Source organism: Scyliorhinus torazame, chromosome 3, assembly GCF_047496885.1.
Source record: "Scyliorhinus torazame isolate Kashiwa2021f chromosome 3, sScyTor2.1, whole genome shotgun sequence".
Lineage (NCBI taxonomy): Eukaryota > Metazoa > Chordata > Chondrichthyes > Carcharhiniformes > Scyliorhinidae > Scyliorhinus > Scyliorhinus torazame.
In genome coordinates, this window is record NC_092709.1 from 236,377,984 (window position 1) to 236,395,237 (window position 17,254).

The 17,254-nt window shown below is 44.5% G+C and overlaps 1 protein-coding gene across 2 annotated transcripts in view; it reads right to left on the reverse strand.

Moving 5' to 3' along the window:
* The window catches only part of LOC140409002 (interleukin-6 receptor subunit beta-like), a 245,129-nt gene that overhangs the window by 44,788 nt on the left and 183,087 nt on the right, over nucleotides 1–17,254 (reverse strand). For both annotated transcript variants that reach the window (XM_072497015.1, XM_072497016.1), the window contains exons 8-11: nucleotides 15,616–15,766; nucleotides 14,672–14,754; nucleotides 10,283–10,499; nucleotides 9,363–9,551 (exon numbers count right to left, since the gene is read on the reverse strand). In XM_072497015.1, coding sequence (XP_072353116.1) covers nucleotides 9,363–9,551; nucleotides 10,283–10,499; nucleotides 14,672–14,754; nucleotides 15,616–15,766 — 640 coding nt within the window. The remainder of the gene's footprint in view (nucleotides 1–9,362; nucleotides 9,552–10,282; nucleotides 10,500–14,671; nucleotides 14,755–15,615; nucleotides 15,767–17,254) is intronic.

The window sequence follows — 17,254 nt, forward strand, 5'->3', positions numbered from 1 at the left end:
CCAGCTCCCAGATTTTCGGAGGAGGCCCTCACACATTTGCTGGATGACAGGGAGAAGAGGTGGGCCACAATATACCCTTAGGCTGACAGGAGGCTCTCCAGCAAGGTGACGCATCCCGCCTGGGAGATGATCGCAGCACTAGTCAGTGCCAGGAGTCTGAACAAGAGGACGGGTGTGCAATGCAGAAAGTTGGATGAATGATCTACTCCGATCAGCCAAAGTAAGTGCTCCCGGTCTCCTCTTTGCACTCGACCCTTCCATCTCACCGCAAAATGTCACCTCGATCCCATGTGCCGCCATCCCGCATGGTCCCAGCACACAACCTCCTACCAGCATCCTCAAAGCCCCCTACCGGCACTCCTCAACAGAACCCCTCTCTAATTAGATAGAGTGCCCGCACTTGCTAGGCGTTCAGCTCACATTATCACCATTTGTGTTCCTGCAAGAGAAGCTCGCCAACGACCACGGCGAGCTAAGTGGAAACGGGTGCTGGGTTGCCCGAGCTGAGGAACCCAACTCTGAAAAAGGAGAGAGCCCTGGAATTTGCCCTGGAAGGGGAGGAGTAGGAGAATGCCAGGACTGAGAGCAACGTGGGCCTGTGAGAGAAACATGAAGAGCTAGAACCACTGCACCTTCATCCAGATGACCAGTCACAAGTGAGTTCTGCGTAGTCCAAACCCTTGACCGGACCAGCTTTTAAAACCACGTCCCTTGCCTTGCAAAACATCAACTGAAGAGCTTGGCTCAACTAGCAGCAGTGTCCCACCACCCACCCTCTACACCACCTCAGAGGAGACCTCGGAAGCGGACATGGATGAAGCGTCACAGCTATCACCCACACCATCCATGATCACAGAAAGACACACCTCGGTGGGCAAACTTAGCAGAAAGGCTTTTGGGTCACAATCTGGTAAGCACCAGACAGCTTCTGATGCCCATCAGGTGGAGTTAGGAGCGTGCCAGGGATCGGACAGCCAGAGGTCTGTTAGAAACCAGGACTCAGTTGTGCCCCAGTCTGGTGACATGCCTCTGGACACGTTCGTCCCTCAGCTGCTGGACATGTAAAGGCAGAGCATGAAATACCAGGGTGTGGGGCAGAAGGGGGGGTCATCAGCTACACCCCTGAAGCTGCAAAGCTGAATGCAAGAGTTCCACAGCCTCCTGTCACACGAGATGTTGCCGGCAATGTGTGGGAAGGCCAATACTGCAAGGGTGGTATCCACAGTGCAAACCATGGGGCAACTGGTCATTTCCATGCTGGAAGAACTCTGAAGCCTGGCTCAGTCCCTGAGGATCATGGATGAAAGGTTCAACTGTATGGTTCAGGCATCGGCAGGCCTCGAGGACATGCAAAGAGGCTGGAAAATGTGCACACATGTGCATGAATCGCACCTGGTAGTCATACACCAGCTGCACATTGAGGGAGTGGGACTCCTTTCTGTTCATGAAAGGGCCTCCCCGATGCCACAGGGTGCTGAATGACCTGTGCAGTCAATCACCACATGCACCTGTGGCAGACCAGTCACACAGGTCATCTGTGGAATGACTCCATTACGTAAAAATTGAAGGCTTCTGTGACCTGCACGGCCACAGGGAGCAGGTGTCCTCCACTGCCATGTGGTGCCAAGTCCGCAAGGATGTGGCACAGATACCGCTCAGTCTCCCTGGTGAGGTGGAGTTTTCTATGGCACATGTTGTCCGACAGCTTCATAAAGGACACTCAAGTCTTGCACATCCTCCGTCTCCTTCTGTGAGTTCATGCCTCCTGCACGGCTGGTGCGGCCTTTGCCCCTGAGCCTTCTCTGCGGCTCCCTGGTGTCCTTCTGCGGGGTCTTCGCTAGATCTCACCGCACGTTGCTGCTCCAGGGGCAACACAGTAGCACAGTGGTTAATACTGTGGCTTCACAGTGCCAGGGTACCAGGTTCGATTCCCGGCTTGGGTCACTGTCTATGTGGAGTCTGCACGTTCTCCCTGTGTCTGCGTGGGTTTCCTCCGGGTGCTCCGGTTTCCTCCCAGAAGTCCCTAAAGATGTGCTGTTAGGTAATTTGGACATTCTGAATTCTCCCTCCGTGTACCTGAACAGGCTCTGGAATGTGGCAACTAGGGGATTTTCACAGTAACTTTATTGAAATGTAAACCTACTTGCGACAATAAAGATTATGAAATAAAATTAATGAGTAGAATGGCCAGTTTCACTGGCTACATACCGATAAAGATCAGATTACTGTGAGGGATGAGAGCGACAGAGAGACAGACAGGTTGGTATCGCAGCCATATAACATCAATACCTCCCCAAACACATTAGCCGCACGGACCTAGAGTCAGCCAGTCACAGACCTTATCTGGCGTCTACCATCTCCATTGCATGACTGGCTCCAGCCTATGCCCTCGCCCAGTCAAAGTCACTTTTGGCCTCCTGTCTGGTTCCCCCCTCCCTTAGAATCATAGAATCCCTACAGTGCTGAAGGAGGCCATTCAGCCCATTGAGTCTACACCAACCCTCTGAAAGAACACCCTACATGGGTCCAATCCCCCGCCCCATCCCTGTAAACCCCACCTAACCTTTGGACGCTAAGGGAAAATTTAGAATATCCAATCCACCTAACCTGCACATCTTTGGAGGAAACCTACGCAGACATGGAGAGAATGTGCAAACTCTTTTTTAAAATAAATTTTCAGTACCCAATTATACTTTTTCCAATTAAGGGGCAATTTTAGCATGGCCGATCCATCTAACCAGCACGTCTTTGGGTTGTGTGGGTGAAACCCACGCAAACACGGGGAGAATGTGCAAATTCCACATGGGCAGTAACCCAGGGCCTGGATTCGAACCCGGGTCCTCAGCGCCGTAGACAGCAGTGCTAATCACTGCGCCACCGTGCCGCCCAGAATGTGCCAACTCGACACAGACAGTCACCCATGGTTGGAATTAAACCCGAGTCCCTGGCACTGTGAGGCAGCAGTGCTAACACTGTGCCACCATGCCACCATTTCCTTTATTCTCTACCTCACTAGGGCTTCTGACAGGAGATTTTATGTTCGCACATCCCTAATGAGCAGGGTTATCTGGACGCTAATGTCTGCCTTGGGGGCTTATGGATCCTCAATGACAACCACTTGATCCCGTACATCCTAGCGTTTATCCTTGAACCCTGAGTGTTCCACTTTGACTTTGAGACTGCATGTAGCTACATTGTTAAGGGTTAACTCTTGATGGCCAATTAGTTTGACGCACATGAGTCTCAGGAATGTTAGAGGGCACAATTGCCTTCTGCTTCATGGATAGGCATAGCTAATAGACACCTTTCTTACTCAGGCTGTATCATTCCGAAATCTCAGTGATGTCTGGCCTTTATGTCTGACAAAATCCAGAGTTTCTGCCACCAACATACATCCCCAACACCCCCCTTCCCACCAGATGGGCACCTTGTTGCCTTCTCTTTCTGGGTGTCATCAACCCAGCTATTTAGGCCCACTTCCTAGACTCTCATCACACCCCACTCACACCCCATGTGGCCCACAGCCACACTATGCCACAGACATCAGACTAACACATCCCTCTAAGAACTTGTAAACAACACAAGCAGCAAACTTCAGGACCACCCACACCAGCCATGACCCCCTTCTCAGAAAGCCCTGACACCCACACCCCCCTCACCAAAGCTGGCCAGCGAGCTCTGTCCCCTTGGACTCTCTGGTGCCTGGTGGAATCAGTGGTGCTCACCTCCTTCATCCCTCTCGGGGGTCATGGTGCCTGGTTCCCGTTTTTAAAAAGTAGTAGTAATTCACGCCAGTGTGATGTCACGTCTGGTGGGCGGACAGATTCAAGGAAAGAAGATGCATATGTGAGGTACAGGCAAATAAAAACAGATAAACCACTTGAGGAATACAAGGAAAGTAGAAAAGAGCTCATGCAGGGAGTTAGGAGGGCAAAAAGGAGTCATAAAATGTCCTTGGCAGACAGGATTAAGGAGAATCCCAAGGCATTTTATATGTATATTAGGAACAAGAGGGTAGCTAGAGAATGAGTTGGTCCTCTCCAGGACAAAGGAGGGAAATTCTGAGTAGAACTAGAGGAAGTAGGTGAGGTCCTTAACGAGTATTTTGCATCGATATTGACAGAGAGGGACACGTTGATTGGTGGTGTCTCAGAGGGATGTGTAAACACTTTAGAACAGGTCGTTATTACGAGGGAGAAAGCGTTAGGTGTGTTAAATAGCATTAAGGTAGACAAATCCCCAGTGCCAAATTGTATCTATCCCAGATTATTGAGGGAGGCAAGAGATGAAATCACTGGGCCTCGGACAGAAATGTTTGTGTCCTAATTGGCCACAGGAGAGATCCCAGAGGTTTGGAGGATAGCCAATGTTGTACTGTTATTTAAGAAGGGTTGCAAGGAGAATCCGGGTAATTATAGGCCAGTGAGCTTGACGTCAGTGATAGTGAAATTGTTGGAAAAGATTCTCAGAGATAAGATCTATGCACATTTGGAAGTGAATGATCTTATTAACGTCAGGCAGCATAGTTTTGTACAAGGGAGGTCATGTCTCACTAATTTGATTAAATTTTTTGAGGAGGTGACAAAAATGATTGACGAGGAAAGGGCTGTGGATGTTGTCTACATGTACTTTAGTAAAGTATATGATAAGGTCCCTCATGGCAGGCTGGTGCAAAAGATTAGATCACATTGGGTCAGGGGTGAACTAGCAGGATGGACCCAGAACTGGCTTGGCCATAGAAGACAGAGGGTAGCAGTGAAAGGGTATTTTTCCGAATGGAGGTCTGTAACTAGTGGTGTTCCGCAGGTATCAGTTCTGGGACCTCTGCTCTTTGTAATATATATAAATGACTTGGAAGAAAACGTAGCGGGTCTGATTAGCAAGTTTGCGGATGATATTAAGATTGCAGGAGTTGTGGATAGTGATGAAGATTGTCAGAGAATACAACAGGATATAGATAGGCTGCAAAACTGGGCAGAGAAATGGTAGATGGAATTTAACCTAGACAAATGCGAGGTGATGCATTTTGGTAGATCCAATTCAGGTGGGAGCTACAAAATAAATGGCAGAACCATCAGGAGCATAGAGACACAGAGAGATCTGGGCGTGTGGGTCCACATATCCTTAATACTGGGAGCACAGGTAGAAATGGTGGTAAAGAAAGCTTATGGCATGCTTGCCTTCATAGGACGGGGTATCGAGTATAAAAGCTCGAAAATTATGTTACAATTATACAGAACGTTGGTTAGGCCACATTTGGAATACTGTGTCCAATTCTGGTGACCGCACTACCAGAAGGACGTGGAGGCTTTGGAGAGAGTACAGAAAAGGTTTACCAGGATGTTGCCTGGTATGGAGGGTATTAGCTATGAGGAGAGATTGAATAAACTGAGATTGTTGTCCCGAGAGAGACGAAGGCTGAGGGGCGACCTGATAGAAGTTTATAAAATTATTAGGGGTATAGATAGGGTGAACAGTTGGAGGCTTTTTCCCAGGGCAGAAATGCCAATTACAAGGGGGCACAAGTTCAAGGCGAAGGGGGAAAGGCTCAGTGGAGATGTGCGGGGGAAGTTTTTTTACATAGAGGGTGGTGGTGGCCTGGAATGCACTGCCAAGTGAGGTGGTTGAGGCAGATACATTAGCGACCTTTAAGACTTATCTGGATGGGCACATGAACAGACGGTGTACAGAAGGATACAGGCGGTTGGCTAGATAGGACACGTGATCGGCACAGGCTTGGAGAGCCGAAGGGCCTGTTCCTGTACTGTATTGTTCTTTGTTCTTTGAGGGTTGAAGATGTGGGGCGAGATTCTCCGACCCCCCGCCGAGTCGGAGAATCGCCGGGGGCTGGCGTGAATCCCGCCCCCGCCGGTTGCCGAAGTCTCCGGCACCGGAGATTCGGCGGGGGCGGGAATCGCGCCGCGCCGGTTGGCGGGCCCGCCCGCGCGATTCTCCAGCCCGGATGGGCCGAAGTCCCGCCGCTAAAATGCCTGTCCCGCCGGCGTAAATTAAACCACCTACCTTACCGGCGGGACAAGGCGGCGCAGGCGGGCTCCGGGGTCCTGGGGGGGGCGTGGGGCGATCTGGCCCCGGGGGGTGCCCCCACGGTGGCCTGGCCCGCGATCTGGGCCCACCGATTTGCGGGCGGGCCTGTGCCGTGGGGGGCACTCTTTCCCTTCCGCCTCCGCTGCGGTCTCCACCATGGCGGAAGCAGAAGAGACTCCCTCCACTGCGCATGCGCGGGAATGCCGTCAGCGGCCGCTAACGCTCCCACGCATGCGCCACCCGGAGATGTCATTTCCGCGCCAGCTGGCGGGGCACCAAAGGCCTTTTCCGCCAGCTGGTGGGGCGGAAATTCGTCCGGCGCCAACCTAGCCCCTCAAGGTTGGGGCTCGGCCCCCAAAGACACGATGCCCGTCTGATTTGCGCCGTTTTGGGCGCCAGTCGGCGGACATCGCGCCGTTTCCGGAGAATTTCGCCACTGATGTTAATCACACTAAACACATTATAATTTATTCAAATACATGCAAATCAGGTTTGCACCCTTCCTGGGAGGGCTGATGCAAAGAAGGACCGGCTTGAACTGGTTCTGTTATACGACTCTACTGCCCCAGGACACTTACACATAACACATGAGTTCCCAGCTAAGGAGTCCTGAGCCACTTGTATACAATTGCAAATAATACAACAATACATAACATCCTGAACCAAGGTGCCCCAGTTCCATTCTGAGTCTTCCCTGACATCTCCAACTTAGCTGAATTTATTGTAGCTGTATTCTGTGCACCTATGGCCTTTTGATAATACCATGAAATCATTTTTGTTTTTTTTATTCAAATAAAAATATTGCAGAACATTCATGTAAGTATATTAGACAGGAATACGATTGCTTCAAATTTGATACAAGCAAAAACTGATATCAAAAATGTTCCATCTAGTAATTTCTCCTGTCTCAAAACCCAGTATATAATTTCTGAAGGGTTAATTTTTGTTAAGTAGTTTAATTATTTTGCACTCACATCTTACTTTAAACGTGCATAGAGAATTAGAGTTTGAGCATTCATTCGTGTTACAAATACTACACTTGGATTCTGTCTTCATAAATTAGTCCCAAAAACAGACTTTCCAATCAACCATCAGTTGAGCAACAAGTTATTAGCATCAACTCAACTGCGAGTGTGTTGCACAGAATCACAGAATAATACAGTGTAGAAGAGGCCCTTCGGCCCATCGAGTCTGCACTGACGCATGGAAAACACCTGACCTGCCTACCTAATCCTTTTTGCCAGCACGTGGCCCATATCCTTGAAGGTTATGACATGCCAAGTGCTCAGCCATATCCTTCCTATAATATGGTGACCAGAATTGCACACAGTACTCCAGCTGTGGTCTCACCAAAGTTCTATAAAGCTTCAACATGACCTCCCTGTTTTTGTAATCTATGCCTCAGTTGATAAAGTCCCATATTCCTTTTTCACCACCGTATTAACCTCCCCTCCCGGGCATATCTGATTCCACAGAATCAGCTTTACTCATGCATCCCATTTCAGCTACCAGGGTCAATGTTATGCGCTTTCAGGTTAGATGTGGGATTGTTAGATATAAAGCTCCCTCTGATCTATCTCATAAGAGAGCATAATCAAGGCTCAAATCAGGAACCATTACCTAGTATATATTTTTCAATAGCTGCCATCTTGTGACTTCTCAGTGACATTCATTTTTGTTCCCCAATAGGGAGTCTATTTTATGCTGCAGGCAACGGGTCACTAGGAACGTGGCTGACGATTTAAATAAGTCATGAAGGACTCATACAGGAAAATACAAGCTGGAAGGATAATTATTAACACTTTCCTGGCAGGGACTTTGTTCAACAGTGATAGGAAAACATGTTCTATGTTTGTTACAGGATTATTCAGAGACTAAACTAAAGGTGTTTTATTTCTTGTTTTATTTTAGACAGCATCCTCTGAAAAATCCTGAAGTGAACTACTTAAATAACATCAAAAGGCAGGCCTGCTAAGCAAGCGACACGCGTAACTCTACTCAACATAAAGAAAAGCAAAAACTGAAAGGAGTCACAGAAATCTAGTTTAGAAGCAATTTAGTTGTTTCAATTGATGTGATTATCATTAGTAATATCTGGCTTGCTGTACTTGCAATTACTTGGGCAGTGAATTATGAACTTACACTAATTTGTTGATTTCTAGTGCCTTTATCTAGGGATATCTAGATAACCACTCACGTGGTTGATTAACTTGCAACACACAATCTACCTACTGCCCTTTCAAGCAGATTTATCCTTTGCTGCTATTTAAATATTCATCTTCAGCAGTTTTTGTTACTTCTGAAGATCTTTGATGAAAACTCTGGAGAAATAACCCTAATAATTGTTTTGGTCAGTCTTTCACCAGTTATAATAGATCAGAACCCCCACAAAAATTATTAAAAGTAGCAAAAACTGTGGAAAACGTTTTTCAGTGTATCTGTAATTGGGAAGAATGACAAATCTACATCTGATTTCTGCTTTTTTGTTGTCTTTACAGGTCTACTTTAATAATCCTGTTAAATCCAGTACATACCTTGTGAACAATAAAAAAAACTCGAGAAATAAATGTCCTTGTATAGTTTTATTTCATCCATTGCAGCACTGTGATATCAAAATGGCTAGCTACAATACATTGTGGAAATAGAGGAAATGTTTATAATGTATTGAGTTCCCAATAAGTATAAGTTATCCAGGGTAAAAATAGATTATGGCCCAACAGACTACACATCATCTATCATCTCTCTGCGAGCTCTCCCAAACAGATCCTCTTTTTCCATCTCTTATAATCGTACTAATCTTTTCTTTTCTTTTTCTTTTCTTTTATTTTCATGTACTTAATGATCTGTTTGAGCTGCTCGCAGAAAAATACTTTTCACAGTACCTCGGTACATGTGACAATAAACAAATCCAATCCAATCCAATCCAACAGATAGTTAGGCATTCCAGCTGGTTAATCATACTAATTGACTTGAAAATGAGTCCCACACATCAGCTAAATTTGACCCAGGTCTCTAAATTAGCAGATTGTGGACAGATTCCCACTCCCCTCTATCCATATCTGATGGAAGATGTGATTATGTAGTTATTGGGTAAGTTCAACATTAGCCTCAGTTGATGATTTTTACTGGCGGTTTCAGCCTAACCACAGAAATGAACACAACCCCAGTATGAGTCAACGTTCTCAGGGAAAGAAACAAGTGGAGAAAGCTTTCCTTCTGCTTTAACTCCTCAATATATTTGGTGCGGAGGCCATTTTACAGTTCTCTTATGCTAATATCCATACAGTATTGTTTTAATCCAAAAAACAAATATTTACCCTTCAACCAAGCCATTTCAGAAGTGTTGCCCTTGTGTACCCAGTGTAATGGCCCAGCAAACGGACTTGTATCCAAAATCAAACACCATTCAATAACATATCCATTTTCAGGTGGTCTTGAAGTCTTCCACTGTACGAACAGTTGGTCATCCTGTGGTATAACTTTAACGTATTGAACAGCTGAAAGAGCTTTTTTTCAAAAAAGGTAAGGAGATATTAGTGCGCGGTGTAGCATGAAACCTGATACAGTTGTAATAAATCACTATAAAGCAGGAGTCATTTGTTGTCGCTTTGCTTGTTATTGGTCCCTAATGCCACAGACTATCTAAGGCAAGCAATCATCCAGCAACCTACATTCAGATTTGCCAATATCGCTCTGAAACTAATTGCTAGGAGGTGTCTAAGATTGGTGGTGGCGCTCCACAGTGCCTTGAATGTTTACAGCACAGGAGGAGGCTCAATCTATTGCATCTCAGCTGGCTCTTTGCCAGAGCTGTCCAAACTCGCTGACCTGTTCTCTCCCTTTACCCTGTGCCTTCCTGTGTAGCTCTATGACAAAACTTAGGAAACTAGAGTTCAAATCTCACTTTGCCTGGCAGCTGAAATCAGGATTTTGCCATCCTGAAACATAGTACAGGGATGAAGTAGCTCAGCATGAGAGCGAGCAAATGTTATTTTGGGTTTCAGATAAGCATTGACAGATGTTTTGGAAAAAGTGCACAATTGCCTATCCTTTTTCATTAAATCAAAGCTTTGAGATGGGGATAGTGAAGATGGGATTGTGAAGAAATATGTCGGAGTTACACAGCAAAAAGGTTAATCGCAATACTTTGGATATTAATATTCCTAATTACTTTTGTGGCTCTTGTTAAAAGGTGTTAGTTAAATAATTTTTATGTGTTCGGGATGGTAAGACATACCTGTCTGGTTTATTGCTGGAACTATCAAAGTGGCTTTCGGAGAGTCGCCTGCTGAGTTATAGGCAACTAAAGTTATAATGTATGCTTCATTTGCAAGGAACAAAGAATAATTCAAGTATGTTGTATTACATTGCAGCATCACTGTTGGATCCCTTTTTTTTGCATACCATACTCTGTATCCCAAGATGATTCCATTTGCTTCAGACCTGTTCAACGCCTGCATCAAAAATAACAAGTTATTCTGGAAAGAATTTCATATCCTGTTATTTTCTTGCTATGGATTACACATCACTATAATTTCATTCAATACATTCTGGGTAGATTTTGATGATTTAGCAAGTCCTTCTCCCGTCCTCCCCCCCCCCCCCCCCCCCCCCCCCCTCCTTTCCCTGAGAATGCTGACTCTGCCTCATGGCGCCAGGACCTGGGTTCGAACCCAGCCCCCGGGTCACTGTCCGCGTGGAGTTTGCACATTCTCCCGTGCCTATGTTGTCCTCACCCCACAACCCAAAGATGCGCAGGGTAGGTGGATTGGCCATGCTAAATTGCCCCTTAATTGGAAAAAAAATGAATTGGGTACTTTACATTTAAAGAAAAAAGAATGCTAACTCATACTGGCGGAACGTGGTGGCATGACAGTATTGACGCTTAATCCAGAGACGCAGGTTAATTCTCAGGGGATATGGAGTTCAAACCAGCTGGTGGAATTTAAATTCAATGCACAAAAGAAAATCTGGAATATAAAGTTGGTCTCAGTAATGGTGACCATGAAACTATCATAACAAACCATCTGGTTCACTTCTGTCCTTCAGAGAAAGAAATCTGCCATCTTTACCTGGTATGGCCTACATGTGATTCCAGACCCACAGTATTGTGGATGCCCTCTGAAATGCCCCAAGCAAGCCACTCAGTTCAAGTTCAATTAGGGATAGGCAATAAATGCTGGCCTTGTCAGCATTTCATGAGAAGATGTATTTTTTTCAAAACTGAAAATAGTACAATGTCCTATTTCTCATCTGTCAAGGCCCACAAACTGACTCATTTTTCACTTCCTGTATACCCTTATGCTTGCACAATTTTGAAAATTAAAGATGGGTGGGAAAACCTCCAACATCTCAGATCCGAAGTTTGCACAGATGCCCATCGCACTAAATGGAAGCTTAACTTCAAATACATACCTCTTAAAATTAAAAATTGCTAAATTAACTTTTCACACTCAAACTGCAATTGGTTCAACTTTAGATTCTGAGAAGATATTTCTGCAGCCTTGACTGATGTAGCAAACCATTAAACACATTAAAATAATTTGTGTTGGGCCCTTGACTATTCACAATATTAATTGATAACTTAGATGATGGGGCAAAAGCCTCATATCTACAGTGTAGATGGAAGTGCGATGGATTAAGTTGATTTCAATGAGAGGTAATCCACTGTGGACAGGGTACTTTCCAAATGGTGAAAAGTTAGAAACAGTCAAGGGTCCAAAGAGACTTGGGGATCCAGTTTAACAAATCATTAAACTATCAGGATCAGGTGCAGAAAATGATCAAAATTACAAATGGTTATTTCAATTGAAAACTATAATCCAGAAGTTTAATGTACTGATGTAGTGAATTTACAGCATACAATCTGCAGCCTAATTTCTTTAACAAAAATTTATTTGGACTGCAAATAACACCAAATTAGGGAGATCTAGCCAGTGAGTCCATAACAGTGCCAGCACCAACTTCTAATTCCTACATGCAGTTTGTTATGAAGCTTTTTAAGTATTGGCCAGGCATTTACAAATTAAATTATAGATTTTTATGAAGGTGCAAAATTAAATTTTAAATAACTTTAAGTGGTCACAAGGATGGAATCATACTGCTGAAAATTATAAAAAAACAAAGAAAATAATAATAATCTTTATTAGTCTCACAAGCAGGCTTACATTAACACTGCAATGAAGTTACTGTGAAAATCGCCTCGTCGCCACACTCCGGCGCCTGTTCGGGTACACAGAGGGAGAATTCAGAATGTCCAATTCACCTAACAAGCACGTCTTTCGGGACTTGTGGGAGGAAACCGGAGCACCCGGAGGAAACCCACGCAGACACAGGGAGAACGTGCAGACCCCACACAGACAGTGACCCAAGCCGGGAGTCGAAACCGTGTCCCTGGAGCTGTGAAGCAACAGTGCTAACCATTGTGCTACCGTGCTGCCCTATATAAGATATTGGCTGATATTTTATTGGTGTGCTGTTCATTACGGTACTTCCACTCTAAGGTCAGGAGCTGGCTCCCACAGGGTTAAAATTTAAATTTAAAGTGCCGGCAGTGTGCAATCACGTGATGGAGGGTGTCATAATATACACCAGTATATCATGGTGCAGACACACACACAAATGGACACACAGCAAGACCAATCAACACACACAACACTGCAGCCAATCACTAGTTAGAGCACACTCACTATTAAGACAGGGGGCATCAGAGTTCCCGCTCATTCGCGATGCAGCTTCTCAGAAGGACAGAGCTTACAGCTTACAGCACAGATCTTCACCATGTGCTGAGTGCATAGACTGGTTAGGACAGGCATAGGTCTTTAGTTTAATCTAACATCATGTTAACCCACAATGAAAGTATGTTCAACAGTTTCTAACTTTCTAGCTTAATAAAATAGTGTTGTACTATTTTACGTGTTGGTGGCCTGTATGTGTTCCACGGCTCCAGAGCACCCAACACATTTTATTGCCGAAACCTGCCATCAGCTGACAATGCAGCAGGTACAGGCGTATTAGAAAAATAACTTCCTGGTCAAAAAGGATGCTCTGCACTACAGCTACAACTTTGTTTTCCACCTCTATTCTATCGGTGCTTTGCTCCATTTCCTGTTGCAACATTTCATCACCCCCAGCCCTCCCCCAAAACCCTTCCCCCTCACTCCCTATCTTATTTTATCGCATGTTGTTCACTAAGACCTAACCCCCCCCTACCCCATCCCCAATCACACCCAAGTCCTCTCATGTCTGAGGCTGCACGGAGACCAGCACCATGGTTTAGCAATGTCTCCCTTCAGGTTCTCCTCCAGGCTGCCTGTGTCTACTATTCTGGGGCACAAAGGTTCTAGGGAGGGAGATCAGATATTAAGTGATGGAAGACTGGACCAGGATGTCATAGAATGAACGGTCCCTTTGAATGCTGTATATAATGATGTGATTACATTGGAAGTGTTGAATATGGAGGATGAGTGTGAGCTAAAGTACAGGAACTGGGATGGAATTCACTATCGTAGATGAAACCCGAGTTTGAAAGGAATCCTTAGATATGCAAAAAGGAAGACATTTCAGAACTAACAGGACTAGACAGGGTAGATGCAGGGAAAATTTGTCCGATGGTTGATGTGTCCAGAACCAGGGGTCACAGTCTGAGGATTCAGGGTAAAACATTTCGGACAGAGATGAGGAAACATTTCTTCATCCAAAGAGTGGTGAGTCTGTGGAATTCATTACCACAGGAAGTAGTTGATGCTAAAACATTGAATATATTCAAGAGGTGGCTAGATTTGCACTTGGGGCGAATGGGATCAAAAGCTATGGGGAGAAGGCAGGGTTAGGCTATTGAGTTGGATGATCAGGCATGATTGTGATAATTGGTGGAGCAGGCTCGAAGGATTAAAAGGCCTCCACCTGCTCCTATCTTCTATGTATCTATGTAGAACCTCTGGTGTGTAATGTGGCATAGTTAGAGCAGATGCAATAAAGATGGGGAAAGGGAGGGCAGATAGATTCCTTCCAAAAATTAGGAAAACTGGAAAAATCTGAAACCTATATCCAGAGATGAGAAGGCCAGAAAGCAAAGGGAAGAGTCAGAGTTAGAGCACTTAAAGAGGGTTGGAAAGGACAGGTTCACTTTGAGGTGAAAGCCGTTTATTGACTTCTTCAAAGAGGATTAAGTCGTCAGCGGGAGAATGGGTGGTTTCTGAAGGGAGGGAAGGGTTTTGTGGCCTGGTATGGTGGTTGGTGTTTCTATTTCCTTTGTCCTTTTGTTTTTGCCGTTTTGTGTTTCTAAATACTTAAAACGCCTTCAATAAAATGTTTCTCCAACAAAAAAAAGAGGACTGGAAATTTGAAGTAAAATTTTTAAAAATGTTTTTTTTCCCCCCAATTAAGGGGCAATTTAGCGTGGCCAATTCACCTACCCGGCACATCTTTGGGTTGTGGGGGTGAGACCCATGCAGACAAGGAGAGAATGTGCAAACTCCACAAGGACAGTGACCTGGGTCCGGGATCGAACTTGGGTCCTCAGTGTCATGATGGAGCAGTGCTAACCACTGTGCCACCATTTGGAGAATTTGAAGGAAAATTCTCCAAATTAATCGTTTATTTTGACAATCATTTTACAATTTACCTTCCACAGAAGATGTACATTTCTTTTTCCCTGAGAATCAAGACTTGTAATCCGTCTCCAAAGCTCTGGTCCTTTACATGGTTCTGGAAACAAGGGGGGGGAGAAAAATAAACAAAGAACTCTATTTACTCTATTGATTTCATGTTTTACTTTAATACAACAAGTCAGTCCTGTCACCTCAGATCCTCATTTTTTGTAACGACTTAGAAAACATGTTCACTCACTCTTTTTCTTTGATCTTTTCCAAGTTTCTTCCCACTTCTGCAGGGTCGTGGCATTAACAAGCAATCCTACAATGCTGCCATCTCAAATGTCAAATTGAAGTCTTGAATTTAATGCGTTCAGTAGGGTAAGCTCAGAGCAGAAAGGAAATAGTGGAAAGGTTGTGTTAGAACCTGCATGGGTCTTATGGGGTAGGGATGATTAACTACCCTGTGGTTCTTGCAGAATATGTGCTCCCCCGATTAAGGGATGGGGGACCTTTAACAATGTTCACTTTGTTAAGGAATTTGAGGACGCATAGAGAGCATTCAGGGAATGGAGTCAGCCAGTAAGGTACAGACTAGTAGGGAACTACTGGAGCTGTATATAATACTTCTCCACTTACCTGATGAAGGAGCTCCGCTCCAAAAGCTAGTGATTCCAAATAAACCTGTTGGACTTTAACCTGGTGTTGTAAAACTTCTTACTGTATATAATAGTAATTGTAAAATAAAGTATGTTTTTGTTTTTGATCAACTCGGTGTGGACTCTTCGTGCCCCTTACAAAATGTTGGGAACATAGGAGAAACATGCTTACAGCAGTGGACAGCTTGATTTGTCAGTAATTCATTGTAGGTCCCATTGATAACAAACAACAATTCTGTTCGATTGCTTTGCTTGAAAATTTTATTTAAAATCCTGATCGTCCCTGGTAACATGTTTGTCAAAGTCTTAATACGTACTAGCTTCAGGGGTTAATCCAGTTTCCTTTGAACTCCAGTCACTCCAGTAGAACTGACTTTCACCAATACATCGCACAGCAACTATATAATTGGTGAAGGGCTTGAGATTCTTAATTACAAATGAAGTGGTATTAATTTTTTCTTCTGTTACCTAAGGAAGTGTAAGTGGTACATATGATTAGTTATATGTAATCCAAACAGCTGTGCTAAGTATGCATAATATCACATCAATGCTACTTTTTCTGAAAATATATATGGACCTAGGACTGAATTAATGTCTGAGCTCACGAAAACCCAACCTGCCCCCTTTTGTGGCTCTCAAAATGTATACCCCACCCAAGTATCACTTTACAATGGATTTTCACCTTATTGCATTTGCGAGCCACAGTGGAATGTGTAAGGAATGTGATGCGGAGGTGACCAGGTTAGAAGGCGCACCTCAGTTCTCGAACATAGAAGCACAGCCCCCAATATTGTTTAAAGGCCCCCTAAATCTAAATCACGCCTCACTCCTCTCAACACCACCCATCTCCATATTACCTCACATTCCCCGATGTCACCCTATGCTTCCTCAAATTCCCCCACAACATCCCCTCAGATTCCCATATGCCCTCTCACATAATCCCATGGTACTCCATACTTCTCTCATATTCCTTATGGATCACATGTATCTTCCATAGCCAATCACCCAGAATTCAGTATTTAAACCTCTCAGGGACCATGCAATAGCAATGGGAATTGTTCTAAAAGTATTAGAAAACCATTAAACCTCTAACATCTAAGAAAACCCTGAATTGAAACTATTATCGTTTACGCAGGATCAAACAGCCCAAGCAGGAGAAAAAGTTGTAAAGTAGGCACCTATTAGGTTTATAAACAATTAGGAAACCAGATCAAAAACATAATCCGCTAATGCAAACTCATTAAAGTTCCAATAGTTCTTGCATCAATAAGACCAGCTTTGAGCTGAAGCTTTTGAAACCCATTCAAGCATTCATAATGTAACAGCTACCATAGGTAAAGGTTCCAGCTCCAGAACAAATATCAATTTCCATTTTAAAGTTGACTGCCTGTCAATCAATGGGAGGAGGAGCGGGTGCAGACCATTATTCTGCCAGTTAAATTAATCAGAGCACAAAAATGGTTCAGAGCAGCACTCTGGTTTACAGAGCAGGGGCTGGTTTAGCACACTGGGCTAAATCGCTGGCTTTTAAAACAGACCAAGGCAGGCCAGCAGCACGGTTCAATTCCCTTACCAGCCTCCCCGAACAGGTGCCTGAACATGGTGACTAGTGGCTTTTCACAGTAACTTCATTTGAAGCCTGCTTGTGACAATAAGCGATTTTCAATTCATTTCATTTTCATTTCACTCTGCCAATTCAAGGGGTGGAATTCAAGGCCTTTATCAGGCTGAATAAATACATTTTAAGAATTCTTCTTGTTCCTCACAAGGGACAGTGGAACAGCATTAAGAATGTAATTGATCTCCCTAGGATCAATCACCTTGGCCGCTCGCCTTTTTTGGGGCCTTCAATAAGTTCACAGCAGGACTTATACCTGTTCTCAATTATGGCGGCTTAATGACATAAGTGGAGAAAAACACCAGCAAATACTTGATGGGCCAAATGACTTGCTTCTG